A 23,507-nucleotide genomic window follows, 5' to 3' on the forward strand; every position below is an offset into this window, starting at 1 on the left:
ATTTTCAGGGGACCAGAAAAAACGGAAAATGTAAAATCATGGAAATCCATTATATTTTATAAATTGTTGGGTCCACAAAAAAATGCAAAATGAGTGAAAACTTAAAATAAGGTTTTACTGTATTTGTTTAAAAAAACGCTAGTGGTTTTAAAAAAATTTAACAGGTTTATAAAAAAAAACTACAAAATCAACTGAAATTTTTTGCAGTTGAATTTTAGGAAAAACATTTTAGTGATTGAGAAAAATCATGCTCACGCAAAAAAGTGTAATCACATTTTATTAATTCTCATTACTAGCGTATTAAAGAAAAAACTCAAATACAATAAAAGTGTTTTGTGGTGTAATACAGGTTGAACACAAACTAAAACCATATTGTTCCATTCATTTTGATGAGGGTGTAAAATCTTGCTTTAAAATCAAACTTGAATATATTCACAATCATTTTCCACTATTATTTTTCGAACTGACACAAAACAAAACAATGGTAAATTTTCCTTTGATTCCCGAAGATGAATACACCCAAGATCACAGAATGCTATTAAAAATAAGGCTGTGCACAGAATGCTATAAAAAAAATAAGGTTGTGCATTTTATCAAAATATTTCCTAAAAAAGACAGTTTCAAGATATTGTCAAATGGTACAGACATGGCAATTAAACTTAAAAATGACATGCATGGCCTTTGGTAGTGAAATTTAAATCATTTTATGAATTTAGTGCCATTAGTCTTCATGTGAATAATTAGCTTTTTACTACTTTATATAATTTTACAATTTAAAAGATCAGTAATATCAATTTTTTTTAAAAAACAGTTTGCTAGTACACATCGAAAAAAACACCAAGGGGCACATTTACTAAGCTCGAGTGAAGGATTCGAAGTAAAAAAACTTCGAATTTCAAAGTATTTTTTTGGGTACTTCGACCATCGAATAGGCTACTATGACCTTCGACTACAACTTCGATTTGAACGATTCGAATTAAAAATCGTTCGACTATTCTACCATTGGATAGTCGAAGTACTGTCTCTTTAAAAAAAAAAACTACATACTTCGGCAGTTTAAACCTACCGAGGTACAATGTTAGCCTATGGGGACCTTCCCCATCACTTTTCTAAGGTTTTTTTGATCAAAGGAAAATCCTTCGATCGATCGTTTTAAATCCTTCAAATCGTTCGATTCGAAGGATTTCATCGTTCGGTCGAAGGATTTCATTGTTCAGTCGAACAATGTTTCCTTCGATCGTAGGATTTGCGGTAAATCCTTCGAATTCGATATTGGAATTCGTAGGATTTTACTTCGAGGGTTTATTAACCCTCGATATTCGACCCTTAGTAAATGTGCCCCCAAGACAAATGAAACTTTAAAATCTCAAAGTCTTTATTAAAAAAACAACTTACTGCAACTCCGCTTCCGCTCCTCTTCAGAAAAGGCGACATGGCGATGATCCATCGTGCGGCACTCGATTTCTCCTCCCTGGCTGTATCATATAAGGAAGGCAGGGAAGAGAAATTGAGCACCACGTGATAGATCGCCCGATCTTTCTTAAAAGGATCGCAACCAGAGTTTTGGTAAGTTATCTCTTCACAAAGACTTTGCGTAAAGATTTTAAAGGTTTTTCAGTTTTAGCACAAACAAACCTGAACAAACAAAACTGAAAACCCAAATTTGAACATTGATAAATCAGCTCTTAATATTTCATTGGAACTAATGCAGTTCCATTTGTAACATTTTTACAAATGAGCATTTAGCTGGGAGAATTATGTACTTTGCTGCTAATTCTTTGTATAATTTAACTCATTATTGTAAAAATAATAGTTATGGGCTTTTAAAGTGTTGCTCTAATATAACAGAAAGTAATGCATTCTTATTAAACTTTTGAAGGTATAATTTATTTATTTCTTTTAGACAGTGACTGATTGAATTGACGTGAGCTGGGAAACCATGATATTCTTGCCTGTATGAACTAGCATAGGAAAAGAAATTACAAAGCAAATAACAGCAGACAATAACAAAAGCTAATCAATGCCTCCATATTTTATACGGTCTTTTAAGTGTTGGCATTTAGTAGGGATAAAGGCTTATAAGTATAAATATTGTCAGATTTATAAATGAAAGAAATTCACTCGCATTAATGGTTCAAATGGTTTCACATAAATTAGAAGTCATGTTGATGAAAGTATTACTTTTTTGTGGTAAACACTGCATACATTTAAAAGAAGCTCTGCTATTAAATATGCTAACAGCAGGTCTTCCACTTCCCAGTAGATTGTTTGTTAGAAAAGCTGTTAGAATTCATCCTTTGAGACCTGTACAAAGCATTATTAATTTATTGAATGCATCTGACTTCAAACACATACCATCTGTTTTTTTAGTAAGAATTGTATAAATGGAATAAAATAATATTGCTTATAACTTCCAATAAACCTAGACAACATTCAAGTGAACAGTCAATGCAGAGGTGGCTTTTGTCAGAGATGGGAATCTATAAAATTTTTTTAACTGAAACAACCTGACTTCCCAGCAATTAGAGTCATATTAAAAGGCCACCCTTTCATATTTCCAAAATTCTGCACTTGGCTTTAAACATAGTACAAAAAAGCATAAATCCTATCTTGTACATATGAGTAGTAATTAAAGTGAAAATGCTGACTGTACAGCATTAGTAAAGGGCATGTTAATTTTCTGCCAATAAAATAAGCCCTTGCTGAAATTTTTCGTTCAAGTGATGCACTAAATCAGGATTCAATTTGTGATCTGTTTGGATACCAACACTTTATGCAATATACAACTCTATTCTGAATGCCTGGCTGAACCAAATGTGAACCTTTATAGTCATGTAACCTTAAAGAATTGGACAACTGAAAGCAGCAATATTTTGTACACAAGTGATGCAAATGCTTGATGCAAATTTGAATATGTAAATTAGGATTCAAATGTATTTTAGTAATTGGCTAAATCCATAGAGCATGCATCCAGGGTATCCCTCCTATTTTCTATGTAATTATGAATATACTGCAGTGCAGCAATGATTAATACTGATATAAAAATATCTATTTTAAGTTTATAGCACATTAGCATTAGCACATTATCTTTGTCGAGATTTCGGATATGGAAAGAGACCATCAAAAAGTAAAGTAGTAGACAAAATATGGAAAATTAAAAAAGCATTATTAGGACATGCATAAGCCTAACACATTTCGTGCCTGAGGTGGGCACTTACTCATGGGCAGCCAACCTCAGGCACAAATTATATTAGGCTTATGCATGTCCTAATGCATTTCTAAATAAAAGTATTCTAAATAAAAGTACAGAGAATACCTACATCAACAATCAGGAAGTCCAGCCAGCACCAGGCATTGGTGAAATATTTCACAAAACCATATGCCACCCATTTCAGAAGCATTTCTAGAATAAATATGTAGGTGAAGACTTTATCTGCATATTCCAACATTGTCTTAATTGTTTTGCGTTGTTCAATGTAGATGTCTTCAAAGGCCTGTATAATAAAAATTTTAAAAAATATTGTATTACTTTGTATAACTACACTTTTAGGCTAGTGCTTTCCAGACTTTGGATTTAAGCCCACCCTTGTTCAGAGTCTGCTTTGGTTATTATCAAGCTCAGAAATGTTTGAGATTTTTTTTGGGGGTCATGAACTAAAACTCATGCAAAACAACCAATCACAGATTTTATTTCGGAATGCTACCTGCAGAAAGATGATATAAGTTTATTACTGGTTGAAATGGTTAACTGATATGGTTAACTGCTTGAATGTAAGCTCTCTAAGGGATCTATAAGAGATTTCTCCTTCCTCTTTGACACTTAGATCTTTAATGTAACTGTACTTTGTATTTATTATTGTACTGACCCCTGTTTGTTATATTAATATATTCTTCTGCTGTACAGCGATGCATACATAAGACGCTCTATATAAATAAAAGTATACATACAACTGGGGGCAAAGATGCACAGTATTAGTAATTGAGACCCATGTGTGTAAGGCGCAGTGATGACTTCATCCCTTAACTATTCGGAGTTGTTTTTTATTAGAACTTTTTCAAACGCTTTGAAAACATGTAAAACAAAATTATTTTCCTATTGTTTTTTCTGTTGTTATTGTGCTATATTATATGACAAGACTTTATTTTTGTAATATCTACTTACCAGAGCTCCACTGCTGAGAAGAATCATAAAAATAATAAAGGTTTCAAACCAGTTATGTTCAACAATGGTATAGCAGGTTTTTCTAAATGTCCACCATAACTTCCCTTTGTTTTCCTCAATATTGACATAACAAATTGGGAATCTCTTGACACAACCTACACAATAGTGTTGCAAAAATATATATATATTATTATTATTATTAATAACACATATTTATAAAGTGCCAACATTATTTGCAAGCACTGTACAATAATTGGTGTATTCACTGCACAGATTACATACCAATATACAAATGATAATCAATACAAAAGGTACAATTTTTTCTTAAACTAGGTAGTGCTTGAGTATTTTTCTGTGAAAATATACAACTGTGAATATAGTCAATTATTTCTTTTTAGGTACTGCTTCAGGGAAAAAGTCACAATCTTGACAGAAAAAAAGTTTATGTGTGATTGCTAACATATTTACATACATTTTTTTTGTTAAACCAAATCACGTTATGTCAAGGAAAAACACTATTACAAGAAAAATATCATTGTTGTAAACCATAAAAATAAAATAGCTTAATATTGACAAAAACTCCAATCTCAAAACTTTGTTAAAAAGCCCTCAAATTTGAAAAGAATTAAAGGATGGCTTTTTTGCCACAATTTTTCTCAGAATCTTGAAGTTCAAATAATTTGTACCAAAGACTTGAATTATATTTTTTGTTTCTCTTTGGGCCTCTGCTATACATCTTCGGTTTTGACATACAACCTGGTTTCTAAGGTAATATAATGTTATCAACCAGATAGCAGCCTTAATTCAAAGTGTGAGAAAAACTGTGAATAAATCATAATTCTAAGGGGCAGACTTCTCAAAACTTAGCAATTTTCTATTCATTTCTTTTGTATACGTATGTCTATATCATAGCAAAGCTTAATTCTAAGGTAAACTAACCCTTTAAAGGAATAAAATGTTTGGCACCTGTATATTTTTTTCTGTTGCTAAAGTATAATATTTCCTTGAACATGAACGCATGAATCATTACAAATGGCAGATTGCATAACTATTGCTTAAAACCGGTGATATATTTTTTCTTTAAATTTTATAAAATCAATAGATGTATTTGAGCAACATGTGTGCTTTTTTTCAGATTTACACGAAGGCTTCAAGTTCATAACATTACATAATCTGTTCTGTAGGCTAACTGCCAAATAAAAGTCTCAAGCAGGCTTTAATGAGCAATTTTCACCCACTCACCTTCTGTAAAACAGGCATCTGGTTCCAGAGCTTCCTCAGATTCTATCTCTATTATTTCCCCCTCACCTTCCACCACTGCTCCTAGTGGCCTGATATCAACAGTGCTGCCTTCAGATGAACTTGTCATATTTAGCTTCTGTAAAGAAATCCCCATTAAAATATTTTACAGTTGTATTACACAGGATCCAAGGAGCTGGTGACAAGGCCTCTTAATGTTCACTCCTAAATTCTTATTTGATACAGTGTACTATATTTGATTTTTTTTTTTTTTCAAGATTTTCTCCACTGCCATCAGTTGCTAATATTTCCTTTTTTTTTTAGATACTTTTTAATGTTGTTCCTTCAACTCTTGGACAACCTCTTAAGCATATTAAAATGTATTTATGTATGCAAGTTGAAAAGGGAATACAAAAAATATTGCCAAAGGTGGGTTTATATACCTGTTTTGGCATAACAAATCTACTGTACCTAAACGTCTGACTACCCATCTCTGACCTAAATGTCTGACTACCCTTATTATCACCATTGCTCATTAATATACCAAGAAATTATCACATTCATATTAAAGGCTAATAAATAATTTACATAATTTAACAAGCAAATGCATTCAATATTTGTCAATGCACCCATAATGTTTGCTGTGCATTTTCAAACTACTTGCTTTTTGTTACTCATACTCATTCATACCATTTCAATAGCCATTTTGGATTTCCATTGCTTTAGTAATGTTTTGTTTCATTGGAGTCACTCTCAATTATAATCAATCAAAAAGGCCTAGGAAAAGTGATTAAAAACAGAAATGCATAACCTGGAATAAGTATGAGTAGCCATCTACATCACAGTAGTTTAACTGTTAGCATTCCAAATCAGCATTCTCTATCCTGGCATAATGTTAATACCATTTAATGTATAACATTTGTTGATGGTTGGGCTGAATAAGAGCAAATGTACATATGGAATGATGAAAGCATTTAAAGTTGTAAATTACAACTGATATTAAAGTTATAAAAATCCAGGAAGAAGAAATAATGTGTTTATAAATTATACCATAGATTTTTCTTATTGCTGTTGACATTACAATATATTAAAATATATTTTGATATATTTTGATATAATTTTGATAAAATGTGAACAGCTGTTTTGAGTTTGTTGTAAACTATCTAGAAATTTTGCACAGAGGAATGGAGTCAACTACCAGCTCATGAAGACTATTCAAGTTTTGATACTTCTTTATAATTTAATTTTAATTTAAGCTGCTATATTTATTGTTATACCCCCATTTTCTCAAAAACTGTATAAAATAGAAAGGACCTCATGGTTCATAATATCATGACCTCTGTTACTGCTCTTTTTGTGTAGTACCAAGGTTTCTCATTGATATCATGTTGAATGTCAAATAAATAAATACATTTTGCACTGTAATACTTATAGTTTTATCAGAGCCCTTTTTGTTTGCACTGAGCAAATCCAATTCAAGGACAGACAATTATGATTTTTTTATGTATGCATATCAAATAAGATCCAGGACTGTGGACAGAGGACTTTTCAACTAAACAAACTCTGGCTCAAAAAACGCAAAAACCTCGAGATAACAAGCTGCAAAAAATTCAAAGAGCTCAAAAAACTTGAATTACATAAATAATTAATATTTTTGAGTTTTACATGACCTTGAAAGCTTTGCATAAATGTTTTTCAAGTTTTACTTAATAAATACATAATTGTAAGTTATAATTTTAGTTTGTGTGTTTTAGCACAAAAAAAAAATCGAACCATGGTAAAACACCAAATTCGAACATTTCTAAAACAGCCCCATAAAGAGCACAAAATTAATTTCACTTCCTCAGCAATAATTCTTAAGCTGTTTAATACCAATATGACAATTAAAAGTCATATATTAGCATCTTTATACTTCACTTTATACTTCTGCATCCAATACTTTGCCCTGTAATGTAGTGTATATACTGTGTGAGCAGCATACAGAAGGCAGACATTACATTCCTCAAATTTTAAAGATTTTACATTTTACTAAACTGATCAAATTCAAATTAATGAAATTGGGGCACTTAGCAGATATGCTTCTCTCAGCCTGCAAAAATACTGAAAACAGCCTGTGTACCTATACCCTAAATGCTCCTAATCATCAGCTTGATTATTGAATTTCCATTTAGAGAATAAATATATTTGCAGTCAGAAATTGAATCTTCATCAGGACTATTTTCTCTCAATACTTGCATCATTCCCATATGAATACCGATTTTGCCACAATGCTTCAGCAAAGCAATGCTTATTACAGTAATTAAGATAGAATGAAAAAAAACAAAACAAAAATATAATGTTCTTGAATAACGAGTGACAAAAAGATGAAATGATAAAATAACTTCACCATGATTAGATACAAAAACATACAGTGCATTTTATCACTATGTAGTATCTGTTTTTGCTTTTAAAAATACAGAAATAGCAATGTTCACAGCTACAAAATATAATAATCTGCCAAGCAGTTTGTTAAATGGGGGTGAAGAAGAGCCAGTAAAGTTTAAGCAGTCTAAAATGTTATATCCAACAGAGATATAGTATAGGTTAGCAGAGGCAAACCATAGCTAAATACAAGTTTCTGCTATATAAAAGACCATTGTGCTATGTGTGTAACACTCCAGAGAAGCATGTCACCATTAATGTCACCATTAAATATATGTTGAATGTTTCTGCATTTGAGAAAGTCATTGCAAGGCATGCCGATTTAATTTGACAGGTGTACTAGCAAATAAATAACAGTGAGTCCTGTGAGTATTTACAGCATATTACAATGGTATAGCTGTTGTCTGTGGTTGCATGGTTCCTTACATCTCACAAGAATATTAGCTCTAGTGTGGGCTGATTGTGTGAAAATATGCTTTCTTTCCCACCATTATTGTCAGTATTGTATATGTGTGTGTTCTTATGCACAATGTTTTTTCTATGAGTGCGTCCATCTCAAGACCCATGAATATCCTGTAAATTATATTCTTATAAGTGGTTCTTGTTGATCTCATCAGTTATAATTTATGCTTAGTGATGTAATTTTTAGAGGATATCAAGAGTAATTTTGGAGTTCCTCTGTACAGAAACACTCAACATCAGTGCTTTTATATGTTCATGAAACTTCTTATATCCTTATATTTTAGAACATATGTGCATTAATCATAGTTACTCATATACATACAGTAGTAGTTTATGTATGTGTGTAAGTTATAAACTCTTTCATATACAGCAACTTGCTCTTAAGTTCGAGTTTAACCATAGTTCTCCTATTGTCTCTTGAGCCTAAACTTTGTCTATGGCTTTTCAGAAAAGATACACTTTCAAGGAGTGATCCATTGAATCAATACAATATGCAGTAGAGAAACTTTTACCAGTATATCCATTAATCAAACATTAATCAAATTGCCCTTAATTAAAAATGATTTTAAAAAGTATTTCCTGTTGATAATGCAATTTAACAAGATAAAAGTTAAAATGTACAGGAGAACCATTAGTGTTATCCCTAAAATATTTTTACAGTAAAGTTTGCCATAAAAGGAACAGGATACAATGTGGATTGAATTAACATTAAAATTACAGCAATCTACGCATTATATCTACCATAGTCATTCAACTACAGAATTCACTTTTTATGTGGCATGTAATATACTGTTCCAACTTTGTACTGTAGGCACTGTATATATACTTATAGATACTGTAGTACCAGGCAATTATTCACCCAAACTAAATCCTAGAGACCAGGCTTATACCATACTTTAAACATAGTACCTATAAATCTGAAGTAGGTAGAGTAAAAAGGCCTATTTAAAAGCTGTGGTTAACTTACACAAAATTAACCTTAAATGGCATAGATACAGTATATGGGGGTTTGGCTTATCAGTTATATGAAACAATTATTTACCTGCACCACCACATCTATATTCTGTGTTAACAGACTGAGGAGTGATGATTGTTTGCAGTATGTCTTTTTCCTTTTGTATTCATCTCTCCTGAGTCATTCTCCACTGACTTAAAAAATGGTAGCAATTAATGGCCTGACATTGTTTCAGGAAAGCGAAGCAATACAGAAGCTTCAATGATATAAGTATAGCTACCAAGAGATGATATGCAGTGTTTACACACTATAACTTATGCACTTAATACTGTCAAAAATTCTTTTGAAAAGGGTATATTGTCCCTTGAAACAAGTTACAAGAGACTTTTTGTTCATGGTTTCATAAATGAATATAATATTTAAATAAGAACATAAAGTGAAGAAGGCACAGAAACGTCTCTACTTTCTGCGAAAACTGAAAAAAGCCCATCTCCCACCATCTATCCTCACTATATTCTACAGAGAGTCTTTTGAGAGCATCTTATGTAGCTGCATCACTACCTGGTACGGAAACTGTTCTGTATCATATCGCAAGATCCTGCAGCAGGTGAGAAGAACGGAAAAGATCATTGGGGTCTCACTTCCCGCCATTATGGTTATTTACCACACCCGCTGTTTTCAGAAGGCTACCAGCATTGTCGGGGATGCCACGCACCCCGCACACGATCTCTTTTACCTCCTGCCATCTGGTAAAATATACCGCAGTATTAGGGCACTGACTTCCAGAAAGTGCAGCAGTTTTTTTCCACAAGCCATCAGGCATCTCAAATCCCAAGGACTGAACTGAATATATTCATAAAGAACTGCATAAACCTCTGGAATACTTTACACAAATATATGTCTACCTGTTTAGTGTTCACCTCAAGAACTCACACTTTATATACCCTCATATAGTCCTATGTGTAGCACCATGGCTTTTGGAGGAACATAATTTCGTTTCCACTATGTACTGTATTACTGTATATGGCTGAAATGACAAGGGCTTTTCTACCTTCTGTTTTTAAATGTAATAAAAAATGTACAAAACAAAGCTAAGATTTTATTTATATAGCACTGCTACATTTACACAGTGCTAAGTGAGGCTTATCATGTCACTGCCTCTGTAGAGCTTTCACTATTATGTCCCGATCACACACCATAATTAATCTGGAGCAATCCTGCATTAACGAGCATGTATAATATGTGAGTTTGGAGGGAACCGGAGTATGCGGACAAAACCCACATAGAAATAGGGAAAATATAAAAAACTTCATGGACATAGTTCAAAGATTGGTATCAAACTCAGGACCCTGGCATTACAAAGTAGAAGTCTTCACTGTCCCACCATACCATCCATATATATATATATATATATATATATATATAACTACAGCAACCTTTATTAAACAAGCATATTGATATGCAAATCTCATTAGCATTATGAAGTATTCAAGAGAAGATATACTAAATACAACAAGGTCAACTCACAGCATCCTTCTGTGGCTGCTCTCTTGGAATTGCAGCACAACGAAGGGTAAAATGCTATACGCTATAGCTAACTTATCTGAAACACATTGTTTGGCACTACGGCCAAACCTTCATGTGATGTAACAAAATCAAAGCTGTCTGATCGATGCCTGAGTGATTTTTCGACCAGATGTCGGTCGGTCGGGTGGGCCAGACAGAGGGCCCCATATGTTGATATGAATATAATATAATGGATAGATTTAGTAAAGGAAAACATACAGTATAATGATAAAGAAACATATGGGTGCTTAAGACCAAGCAAAATGTAAATGAATTGTAATATAATCCAAGAGTGATGAAAAAGACAGCATTTTAAATACAATGCTAAGATTTTAGCATGTAGATTGCCTAATGCTAATCATATGAGGAAATGCTTATTTTGTATTACAAATGGAACATAAAACACATACCGTATATACTCGTGTATAAGCCGAGTTTTTCAGCACCCAAAATGTGCTGAAAAATCCTACCTCGGCTTATACTCGGGTCATTAAAAAAAAACTCTGGTACATGAAACAGGTATATTAAGACAGCTGCCTTACCGGTAAATTTGCAGAGAACTTTGAAGGAACTTTGAATCTGTATCCCACATGATCTGTAGCTGTGCTACTGACTGGAGTCCCGTGCCCCTGCACCCCGAATGGGGCCCGCAACCCATCCATTGGGCCCGATCCTTAGGAGCCAATGGGGAACACCCCCCTCCCAGCCAGAAACAATGGCGTTGATTTCCGGCGCAGGAGGAGCAGCAGTGCGGAACTTTAAACAAGAAGTGTGTGGAGTGCTGCCGGCTGAAGTCGCGGTGGTGCGCACGCTGACATCATCATGCGACATCAGCGACATAACAACTCTGGGCCCGGACCTCCCTGCGAAAAATCTTGAAGGGGCACAGCGCCGGCTGCAGTAAGTAGTATCCCCGACTCTCCCCTCCTGCGCACCAGTAACTCAGGGCCGCTCTTGACTAAAAATCTTGAAGGGGCCAGGCGCTTGCTGCAGGCAGCAGTATTCCCGGCTCTCCCCTTCCGCCTGCCAGCATCTCCGGGTCGCCCCTACCCCAGCGAATTGATTAATCTTTGAATGGGCCCAGCAGCAGAGAGCAGCTTCCCCTCCCACCCATAAAAACTCTGGGCAACCCGGCACCACCCCGGCACCACCGGTGAAAAATCTTTGAAGGCACTTGGCGCCTACTACAGGGAGCAGCTTCCTCTCCCCTCCCGTTAGAGCAAATTTACCGGTAAGGCAGCTGTCTTCTTAATATATCTCTTTCAGTATATTTTGTCTCAGCTGAAAAATGTCTGTATGGTAATATAAATCCACTGGGGGGACAAATTTTCAGTGATTTAGTTTTGCGCTGTAGTGATTGCAGCACAATGTATATTATACATGGCAACTTTCTGTTAATAAAAGGAATGAAATGTAGTTTAATTTTGCCAAAAATTACTGGCTATACCTGCTTGTCCAACGGTCTTAGTTGTGTCTAGGCTTATACTCGAGTCAATACGTTTTTCAGGTTTTTGTAAGTAAAATTAGGTACCTCGGCTTATACGCGGGTCGGCTTATACACTAGTATATACGGTACATATTTTATTACCCACGAACCATATAAACCAGCTGATGCTTATGGAAGTCTAAAATGTTCTACTTCGACATACCAGCCAATAGATTTCTGAAAGTTTATATTATTCCTAGGAATTGTTTAACCAAATTCATTTACAGTCAAATATAAATGTATATAAATTTGTTGCAATAAAGATGATGCATGCTCTTTTTTCTGTTTATACTTGAGATCTTAGAAGCAATATAGTTTTAGAGCATGCATTAACTACTGAGGACTTTTAACAAAAGAAAACCAATACATTTCTGAGAATAACTTAGGAACCTGGGTCATGAAAACAAAATGTGTTAATACTGCCATTGTCAATCTTTTCAGACCATGCTGTGATGTGAGTCATATGACTCTGTCTAAGCCTATTAGCTGTGCATGTTTCATTTTGGATTGCAATGGACAGGCAAGGGACATAGCTGAGTTGCATGCAAGCCAATCAATATTTATTGTAATCAGATATTATTTGAGTTAACCTTAGTAAAGGTGGTGACACGTTGCTCTGCCTGGTTAAAAAGCACCAGAGCTGCATCCTTGACTGCTCCTGCTTGATTTTACCCCTGCGAGAAGTAAAAAGGGCAAGCAAAAGAAATTGACATTAACATTATCCCTAACTTTCCTCTTTGAGGTTAAACATGTTATGTTTTTTCATTAACTTTCTTACCAAGCCAAACAAAACAGTCAATGTAACAAAACAGTGTTGTGATCATTTTACTAATGGTAGGTAGAAAGGCAGAGATGTATTTAATACACGAACAGGAATTGCCAACAGTTGATAACTTTTTTTAAAAAAATACTTCAATCTCAGGATCACTTGAATTGTATGTATCATGATAACAAATGTCATTGTCAAAAAAAGAACCAGAAATGATGCATCTTAGAAGTCATTGATGCCTGAGATGGACCTGGAGAGTCTACACTGATCTATCAATCAACTGAAAGAGGACTCTCTGTTTCAACATTGGCTCTTATTTGAGTTTATATGGTGTAATTTTAGTAATTTTATTCTCTATATGAAAATAATTTCAATATTGCTGTATAGTATGCATTTTTACTTCATTATAATACTTCCTTCAATCAATCTCAACAAAAATACGGACACATAAATGAAAGTTAAAATGTCCAAATCTCTAACAATTTGGGGCAAATTTACTTAAGGTCGAATATCGAGGGTTAATTAACCCTCGATATTCGACTGCCAAATTGAAATCCTTCGACTTTGAATATTGAAGGATTTACCACAAGATCGAACGGAAAATTTTTAATTTTAATCCATCGATCGAACGATTTTTCTTCGAGCTAAAAAAGATAGCAAAGCCTATGGGGACCTTCACCATAACATTGACTTCGGTAGCTTTTAGGTAGTGAACTAGGGGGTCAAAGTTTTTTTTAAAAAAAGACAGTACTTCGACTATCGAATGGTTGAATAGTCGAACAATTTTTAGTTCAAATTGAAGTCGTAGTCAAAGGTCGAAGTAGCCCATTCGATGGTCGAAGTAGCCAAAAAAAACATTTGAAATTCGAAGTTTTTTTTCCTCTATTCCTTCACTCGAGCTAAGTAAATGGGCCCCTTTATGTCAGTGAAAATGTTGTTTCTTTATCCAATTCCAATTTCATTGTCTTTGTTTCAGGACAATTTCTACACGCCTTACTCTTTGTCCCTGTTTCCAAATAGAAAGTAAGAAAAATGTTAGCAGATTTTTCATTTTATTTCTTCTTTAGTCAGCCCAGTCCTACTGCAGGTTGACCCAGGACAATAAGTTCAAAGTGACAGGGGAATTATATTTTAGCTTCAATTTCTGTGTCAGAATTTTTGTTCCCTGAGTCATTCTGCCAATAGGAAGGTTAAGTATAAGTCACAAACTACACACTGTACAGCAAGCTGGGGAATCCATTCCATTCAAAGAAATGTAAAAACTAAAATGTAAGAACTATGTAAAACTACTAAAATTACACCCATTCATCTCCCCTGTTTAACTGGAGAGTTCTTTTTTAAAAATTGAGGGGTTCCTATCAATAGAAAAAGCAACAGTTTCAAACTTAAGCATCATTAACATTGCAACAATGCACTGCTTATTAGAGACAAGCTTTTGGTTTACTTAGTGTTAATTCAAATACTTTACTAATAAACTTTAATTAGTATTCATCTTTTACTTTGCTGACATTTATTTTTAGCTGTTTTCTTTCTCTCTATCTTTACGTTCTTCCGTTGTTTGTTTATTTTTGATAAAGCTCTGTTCTGCTCAGGGATAAATGTGCTAAACAATTCCCTACCACTTGAGGGGTGAAGAGCAAATATTTTGCAACTCTCCTACAGATTTTTTTCCAATATCCAACTTCCTTCCCTCTGTGCATGGGATTTATACTAATGCTAAGCTTTACAATAGCAACAGCAATCTCACAAAGTCTATCTGAAGGGCAGTTTAACTCCATCACAAAGAAGCAGTCGAGTACAGTTTCAGGATAGACTTTCAATTGATATACTTTTAGGAATACTAAGAGCATATAGGCCATATTACCCTCTTAAGCATTAAAACTAGAAAGTCTAATGGCAAGAGTCATGTAGACATGTTTATGTCATTCAATGATTTTTCAAATGGGATATACTATTCACTGAAGAGAATGATTTTTTTCAGTCCTATAAAACTCTTTGCATAATAGATGGGATTTATCCCATTTGGGGAGAGTTTGGTGTTTTTTGTTCATGCTGGGTAGACAGAGAGAACATCTAATTAATCTGTATTTATTATGGTAGATTGAAGCAATTCAATATATTAATAAGAAAATGTATTTTTTACGGATATGGGTTAAAAAATTATTTGTATTTTTAAGATCTTGAAATGCCTCCAGAAAAGAATTAACGCATAAATCCATGTATATCACTTTTAATTTAAGTCATGGTTGAACACTGAGCAGAGAACATTCTTACAATTAATTATTATGGTTGAGCAACTAGTCCTCATGAGACTTTAGTTACCCAATATTTCTCATATTTCCTTTTTTCACAGGATAGCTGAGCATAGGTGGTATTATCAAATCTGATATCTTCATCCTATATAATAAAGTTGAAGTGTCTCTGCGTCCAGTCCCTGTGTCCGTGGGATTGCGCTACTGCGCATGTGCCCCACGGACCGTCTGACTACATATGTTCTAGCGCCCATTAATTTAACGGGCTTAATGTCTAGTTTAAATATAATTCATGTATAGGTTTAGAATACAATGACAAATGTAAAACTTTAATTTTCTGCTACAGATACTAAAAAAATCATTTCTAAATCTGTATATTTCCAACACTGTAGCAAGAACAATATCTATATATATAATTGATTAATTCTAAGGGCAAATTCCAACTCACAAATGACCTAAAAAAAAGCACTGATGTCAAGAGAGTTAGGGTATTTTGCAGATTGTTGTATAAAATGTCTGAAAATATTTAGATTACTTCAGGTACAGCTAGTAGTAAATGAAATTTAAATAATATGGAATATTATAATGTTGACCATTAAGAATGATACTGACTTCCAGGACAGATTCATTATTTGTCAATCTAGACGTAAATGTTCTTCAGAGACATGACTTATTCTCCTAATTGATATTACTGCTCACCATCTAACCCCACACCTATTGTCAGTCTGTGTCTCCTGGGTGTTTCCATGGATTTGCACAACAGTCAACCAGTTCTATCCAGCCAATCACAATGTGACAAGTGTGTGCATTACATCAACACCTCATGTTCCCCATTTTGATTGACCATTTAGCAATGGTTAGCAAATGTACACATCACTGGCATCTACAGCCTACAGAGAATGACAATGGGGTTATGAATATGGTATGTACTCAAAAATTTACAGTAGTATACTATAGAATGTGAGTTTGGGAGCTAACCAGAATCACTAAAGTTTCTCCTATTCTATGTGTATTTTCAAAATACTTGAGGGCAACTGTATAAACATTTAATTTTAGTTTATTTTCCTAGCTTTTGTCTAGGTTCTTGTATTTCTAGTAGCACATAACACCCAAATAGTATTGTATTATGCACCACTACCTGCTTTGTTCTCCTCCATAGCCCCCTAGTGATTAGTGGATTTTAAAAATATATTTATACATATTATGGATAATGCCATGAGTTGCTTCTACATACTATCAACATAATATAAACAGATCCTTAAGAGACTCATAAAGATGTTTGGGCAGCTTATTGATGTGATGCCTGGGTCATCACATTCATTTCTATCATAGTATCCCTCGACAAGCATAAAAGGATATGTGTAGCAATTAGAACCAGTATAACAAATTGAAACAAAAGAAAATTGCCTGCTTGTTAACAAATCTACTGCCAACTAAGCAAACCTAAAAGAATTAAGAGACTAAAATATCTAGAATTATCGGTTTATTGTTATTATTATTATTATTATTATTATTAACTAAGAGTCACTTAAATAGGTTTGAATTAATTTATTAATTCATTGAACATATTATTTTTTAAATTCAAAAATTGAACTGCAGAATATGCCTACTTGTTCAACTGAATTCATGATGTAAATTATGTCAGAAATAGTTTGGCCTCTCCTCCCTTGACTCTGAAGGCACCTCTAATAATTATCCCCTCTCAGTTTGTATGAACAGAATGATCCCACCCATGCACCACAATGGTCTGTGCTGTAGATTCAATCATTTAAGAAGTATTCAAAAATAGGGTGGAAACTGTATAAGTACATATTGATGGCAAAACAAATTATGTATCAAGGTAATCCATCACTTTGGTAGATTATCTTAGATTTTCTAAAAACTTTCCTTAGAACAAATACATCATTGCATTGCTAAATACCACCTGAAAATAAGAATAGACCAATAGAAATAGTTTCTAATTTAATGCAAATCCAAAAAGATATGTTATATCTGAAGAATTCTGCAGACTGAAGAAACAGTCAGAAGAAACACAAGACACAGGAAAATAAGTTAGACAACAAAGCATACCTCTTTACTTTCTTCCAGATCAGACTCACTGCTGAAGTCCTCTGTATTCTGGTTTTCGAAATCCGATTCCCCAACTGCTATGGGTACTGTTACGGTTAGACTGGGATTGTGTATAAATGACATATAATCTTTCTCATCAATAATGTACTTCTCAACACTGCTGCCTACTCCACTAGTTGTCCCATTGTCTCCTTTGTGATAATCAAGGACTTTATTTATTTCCACTGCATTATGGTTGAATAAGCAGCTTTCATTTTTGTTTTGAAGTTCCTCCAGTGGTTTCATTTCATCTAGGCCCTTTTGCTTCTTAACAAAAGCTTTCTGGATGCATTCTCGAATAGTTTTTTTGACATAAGCTATTCCTCTTTGTATTCTTCCCACAGCAATCTGGAGATTGTTCATTTCATTGTCATCATCTGTGGCTGTGAGGTTGTCTGAGCTAAAGGAGCTCAGAAGCAAGGCCAGGAACAAATTCAAAACCTGTTCAGTGCATAGAATGATAAGTGTTTAACATCTCTTACACACAGCCCATGATCTCCTTAGCATTGGCAAGTTATGATTAGCATTGTTATTTAAGAATACATTTATATTATTAATTAAAATAAGACACATTTAGCTTTTTGTCTTTACAAAAAAGAATACTTTGTGGACAGAACACAACTTAGGGGCAAATTTACTTATGGTCGATTATCAAAGGTTAATTAACCCTCAATATTCAACTGTCGAATTGAAATCCTTCGACTTCGAATATCGAAGTTGAAGGATTTAGCGCAATTTGTTTGATTTAACGAAAAATAGTTAGATGGAACGATTAAATCCTTCGAATCGTTCGATTCGAAGGATTTTAATCCATTGATCGAACGATTTTTCATCGACCAAAAAATACTTAGAAAGCCTATGGGGACCTTCCCCATAGGCTAACATTGACTTCGGTAGGTTTTAGGTGGCGAACTAGGGGGTCAAAGTTTTTTTTTAAAGAGACAGTACTTCGAATCGTTCGATTCAAAGTCGTAGTCAAAGGTCGGAGTAGCCCATTCGATGGTCGAAGTAGCCAAAAAAAACATTCAAAAGTTTTTTTTCCTCTATTCCTTCACTCGAGCTAAGTAAATGGGCCCCTTAATGTCCAGAAACGTTTTAAAGAGAATAGATATAACAAAGATCATTTTTAAGAGATAACAATATACCTAGCATTATTTAGCAAGTAAAACTGGCAGATAATCTTACATTGTATTTAAATTAATGTAATATTTGCTTTTTTGGGGGGCCTATCTGTTGAAAAACAACAGACAGAGATGTGCAACCTCGTAAGTTTCTTGCTCTGCTTTAACCTGGGTAACACTTTGGAGTGATTAAAGTATTGTTATTAGGGTACAAAAAGAAAATAAACAAACTGATTTTCCAGAAAATGAAAAAATGTAATAAAAATATTATGTAGCTTTTGTTGGTACTGTATTAGCAGCAAGGAATTAGAGAGTCCATATGGAAGCCTAGAGAGGGCATGGAATTAGCCAAACCAACAGGTTTAAATTTTAATAAAATAGATGTAGATATATATCTGTGTACATAGAAGCTAAGATAAGCTTTCAAGTTTTTTGGAATCCATGAATAGCCTATATTTCCAAATAACTTAAAGGACAAGGGCTGTAAACCTCCTGAAAAGAAGGGTCTATATTAATAGGACTTTTACATTTGATTATAACTTAATCTCAATGCATACAGACATATTTTTATGTAACGGTTGCACTAACTTTCAGTGCTACAGGCTGATGTATATATATTATGATTGCTAATTTTACAATGATGGTTGGGGGCAGACCATGAAACCTATGGAAGACACAATGACTGAATTCTTTTATGCAGCAGCAGAGCTTTCAAGCTGAAAAAGGACTGATGAGCATTAGTAGGCATCTCTAAGAATTTGATTTAAAAAGTTTTCTACAATCACTGATTGTGACTTAGGGGGAGTCTATTGCTAGCTTTCTGAGACATGTTTCAGTTGCTCAATATATTCTATATTTTAATGCTTTACCTATGCTTTAACCTATTTAACCTATTTAACTTTTTGTGTTGTTCAGTGCTCCAGTGTACATTTCATTTGCTACATACACTGATCCTAGAAACCAAGCATTTGTTTGAATATCGTTAAGAATTGATATAAAGGTTTATATCTGACCTTTGGTACTTACCACTAAGTTTCCAATAACCATTACTAACATAAATACAATGAGGCACATGGTTTGTCCTGCAACCTCCATACAGTCCCACATGGTTTCAATCCATTCCCCACATAGCACTCGAAACACAATAAGGAAGGAATGAAAGAAGTCGTTCATGTGCCAGCGAGGAAGTTCACAGTTTTCTGCAATTTTGCAGACACATTCCTTGTAACTTTTACCAAACAGCTGCATCCCAACCACAGCAAAAATAAAGACAATGATAGCCAACACCAGAGTCAGGTTTCCCAGAGCTCCTACAGAATTGCCAATGATCTTTATTAGCATGTTCAGAGTAGGCCACGATTTTGCCAACTTAAACACACGGAGCTGGAAGATAAAACAATACAATTGTTAATCAAAATTATTGACATATGACTGGTATTATTTTGTATTTACTTATTTTATCTGCAGTTGAATGACTACTAAAATAGATGTACATTCTTAATTCTAATGCTGCTATGACTGTCATTGATTAAGAACATTTACATTTGTCCTTACCAATCTGAATGATCGAAGTACTGATAATCCTTCCACATTTGCAAGGCCCAACTCCATTAAACTAAGGCTGACAATAATGCCGTCAAAAATGTTCCAACCCTCTTGAAAATAATAGTATGGATCCAGGGCAATGAGCTTAAAAACCATTTCAGCTGTAAAGATTCCTGTAAAAACCTAGGATAAAATAGAGATATGTCAAAGTACTGTACCTTGAACTGCCCGCACATTATATTTGGAGGCCAAATAATTCACTACGAGCCACCAATTTGTTCTCATTGGCAAAGAAAAATAGATTGAGTTCTGTAACTCACTAATTTTTTTTTTTTGCAGTCGTTTGGCCAACCAAAAGAAAAGAGCAATACATCTGCCCTTTAATAAACAAACAACAAAAAATGGACATACAGGTGCATGTTGTGGAAGACTTGGCAAATACGTAAAGCAGCATGACATACAACTGTTATGGCTAAATAAAACACTTACACAAAAAAATTATTAACATTTCAGATAAAATAAATCAAAAATCTTATTTACTTACCAAGTTTCCTATTGACAGAACATCATTGAATTCCTTGGTCATTGGATAATGCTCCATGGCCATAAACAATGTATTTAAAACAATGCAGATTGTAATCGCTAGGTCAACAAATGGGTCCATCACAATTAATTTCACAATGTGCTTAACCGTAAGCCAATTTTCACCGCAGTCCCAAATAAGAAAAGTGTTTGCAAATTTATACCAGCATGGAGGGCATTTCTGTCTGGACTCTTCAAGTTCTGTAAAGGATACATTGAGAAAGCACAAACCATGAATTATATTGACTTTTTTGAACTGCTCTAAATTGAACTTATATGGCTATGATTGTTTATTAATTTCAATAAAACATTTTATTTTTAGCACATCCTTTAATAGTTGATCTTCTTGCTGGAGGTTGTGGGTCTGCAAAATCTGGAATAGCAAATTGGAATATCAAAGTTAAAATATCAAAACTGAAAGCCTTGTACCTTCGACTGTGTTGGTCAAAATACTGGCAATGCTGAGTGCTCTTTGCCTAGCTGTCGGATCTTCTAGCAGATCCATGGGGACTTGGTAACAACTTGATCGTCTTTTCCTGATTTCTGTCTCTGTAGTTGTGCCCTGCAGGGAGAAAAAAACCTGTTAAACTTCATTCTACAGTAAACTACTACTACTAACTAATTCCTATAAACCTCTCTTTTCCACTACCCTCTACCAGCCATCCTGTTTATAATAAAACAATGATGTTGTTTATCATTTGGTGAATTATGTACAGGTGCGGGCATGAGAAAGACATTGGGAATGAAGAGAATCAAAAAGGAAAAGGAAAGGAAAGTATAAAGACAGCAGATGTATTTACTTGTATGTACAAATAAACGTAAATATATATATATATATATATATATATATATATATATTACATATTTGAAAAAATCTATGGCACTCAAGAGGAACTTTTCAAAATTTATTACATATAGTCAATATTTTGTACTGGTTGTTAGAACTGTCTTAAACATTTAGACCTTTTTCTAAAAAAGGTCTAAGAACCAGACTGAAACATTGACTATGTATGTAATCAAGTAAGTTTTTAATGGTTGAGTGTATGCTTGATTTTTCCTATATATTCAGCCTCTACTGAATAAGCAACATCTAGTATAAAGATACACTGTAAACTAGTATTAGTATAGAACATTTAGAATATTCATTTAGTTCAAAATGAGGCTGATTTGCCAGTATTGTGAAAAACAATTAAACCAATGGGTTCAAGTGTGTACACAATATCAAATGTTTTGGTTAAACACTTTCTATTGCAGACTCTTTGAAAGTAGAATATTTAAAACCATATTGTCAGAGGACAGAACCGATGAACTATGAAAGCTACCCATACCTACAGGTGCAAGTGTATTATATTGTGAGATTGCTTCCTAAATAACATAGGAAGTACTTTACAGATTTCAGGCTTGATTATTATCAAATATCATGACATAATACTGTTTTGGTGTAAAATAAATGACATGTAAATGGTACCACAAATTTGCAAAAATTAAAATATTGAGCAAACAACATCATTTGTTATGTATAATTAAGTAACAAGGGGATCATTTATACTTAGTGGGTGGTCATGCCTGGTATTGTTTACAGTTATCTGGGACCTGGTACAGACAAGATGAAGTGGGTAGTAGGATATGCTGTTACTAAATAAAGCAAGCTAACATGTACAACTCCCTGCACTTTCTTCTTTAGTGCTCTCAAGGTTGGAATTAAAACTATTGATACTGCAGACTTCATTAAACAGCATAACACAAATTGCCACACCCATTTCCATATGAAATTAATGTTATGCCATGTGTGCACTTTGAGTCCATTGTATTAATAAGGACTCCTTATTTTATGAGTTAAAACAAGTGATCTTAAACCTGTACCATCTCAGATGTGACTACAATGTAGAACTGCTACAAGATAAGAGCCCTATATAATAATTATATAATGGACAGCGGTTACTTTTGCCACGATCCAGTTCTTTGGAAATAGAATTTGGTCTTTAATACATCATCACCAGGCCTCTACTATTTAAAACTTTCTTACATTGTCATCAGAAGCTGGCTTATCTACTATCACCTCTGGCAGAAGCAGTCCCACAGGTGAAGTTGGAACAGACGGGCCACCAAGTAGGGAGACCACTCCATTGCAGTCCACCGCGCTGTGCATCTTCCCATTTGCTGGAAGCACTGTCATGGTCTTGGATGATTTACTGACTTGACTTATATTACTGTTCCTTCGTTCTCCATGTCTGTTTGGAACAAACAAAGAGCCTCTTCTGCTCTCATTGTCCTCAAATGTGCTGTGCTCATCATCTGCAAAGTCATTTTCTGATCCTACATCCTTTGCACGATTTCTAAAACTGAACAAGCTTGCTTTGCTATTTCGCCTTGGTGAGAACAAAGACCCTCGGATGCTCAGCAGTGACTGTAAATGAAAAAAACAATTTAACTTGAATTATATGAATGAATTTGAGAATGCATTAATGAGAATGTATTCGTATAGATTCATCAACTGCAAAAGTATTTGTTAAAGGGGATCCAAACAATGTTTGTTATTGGAATTTTATAGATTCCAAAAAAATGTAGCATGTTATCAAAGGTTAACACATGCTGGAAACTGCTTTCCAAGAACATTAGGATTGTATTCTTAAAATTATTTTTATAAGCAACACTTTTGCCCTGTTCCAGGAAATCTCAGTTGCAATGAAAATTGCATCACTTTTACAAATTCAACTTAAAAAACTCCAACAAAAAAATAGTTTAAAAGTAGAAAATACACTTCCTATTGACTTGTCTAGAATATTTTTTTAACTGATAAATCTCAAAAAATCAAGTTAGAAAATTTTGAATTTGAAA

At 34.0% G+C, this 23,507-nt stretch overlaps 1 protein-coding gene across 4 annotated transcripts in view; it reads right to left on the reverse strand.

Annotated features, from left to right (window-relative positions):
- LOC108701357 (sodium channel protein type 2 subunit alpha) overlaps positions 1-23,507 on the reverse strand; it is a 116,586-nt gene that overhangs the window by 16,862 nt on the left and 76,217 nt on the right. For 2 of the 4 annotated variants that reach the window (XM_041576023.1, XM_018235874.2), the window contains exons 12-20: positions 22,696-23,076; positions 21,099-21,231; positions 20,632-20,870; positions 20,097-20,270; positions 19,569-19,925; positions 17,383-17,862; positions 5,405-5,540; positions 4,163-4,317; positions 3,321-3,494 (exon numbers count right to left, since the gene is read on the reverse strand). In XM_041576023.1, the coding sequence (XP_041431957.1) occupies positions 3,321-3,494; positions 4,163-4,317; positions 5,405-5,540; positions 17,383-17,862; positions 19,569-19,925; positions 20,097-20,270; positions 20,632-20,870; positions 21,099-21,231; positions 22,696-23,076 (2,229 nt within the window). The remainder of the gene's footprint in view (positions 1-3,320; positions 3,495-4,162; positions 4,318-5,404; positions 5,541-17,382; positions 17,863-19,568; positions 19,926-20,096; positions 20,271-20,631; positions 20,871-21,098; positions 21,232-22,695; positions 23,077-23,507) is intronic. The other 2 variants (XM_041576025.1, XM_041576026.1) reach the window with 1 other exon arrangement.

Source organism: Xenopus laevis, chromosome 9_10L (genome assembly GCF_017654675.1).
Source record: "Xenopus laevis strain J_2021 chromosome 9_10L, Xenopus_laevis_v10.1, whole genome shotgun sequence".
NCBI lineage: Eukaryota > Metazoa > Chordata > Amphibia > Anura > Pipidae > Xenopus > Xenopus laevis.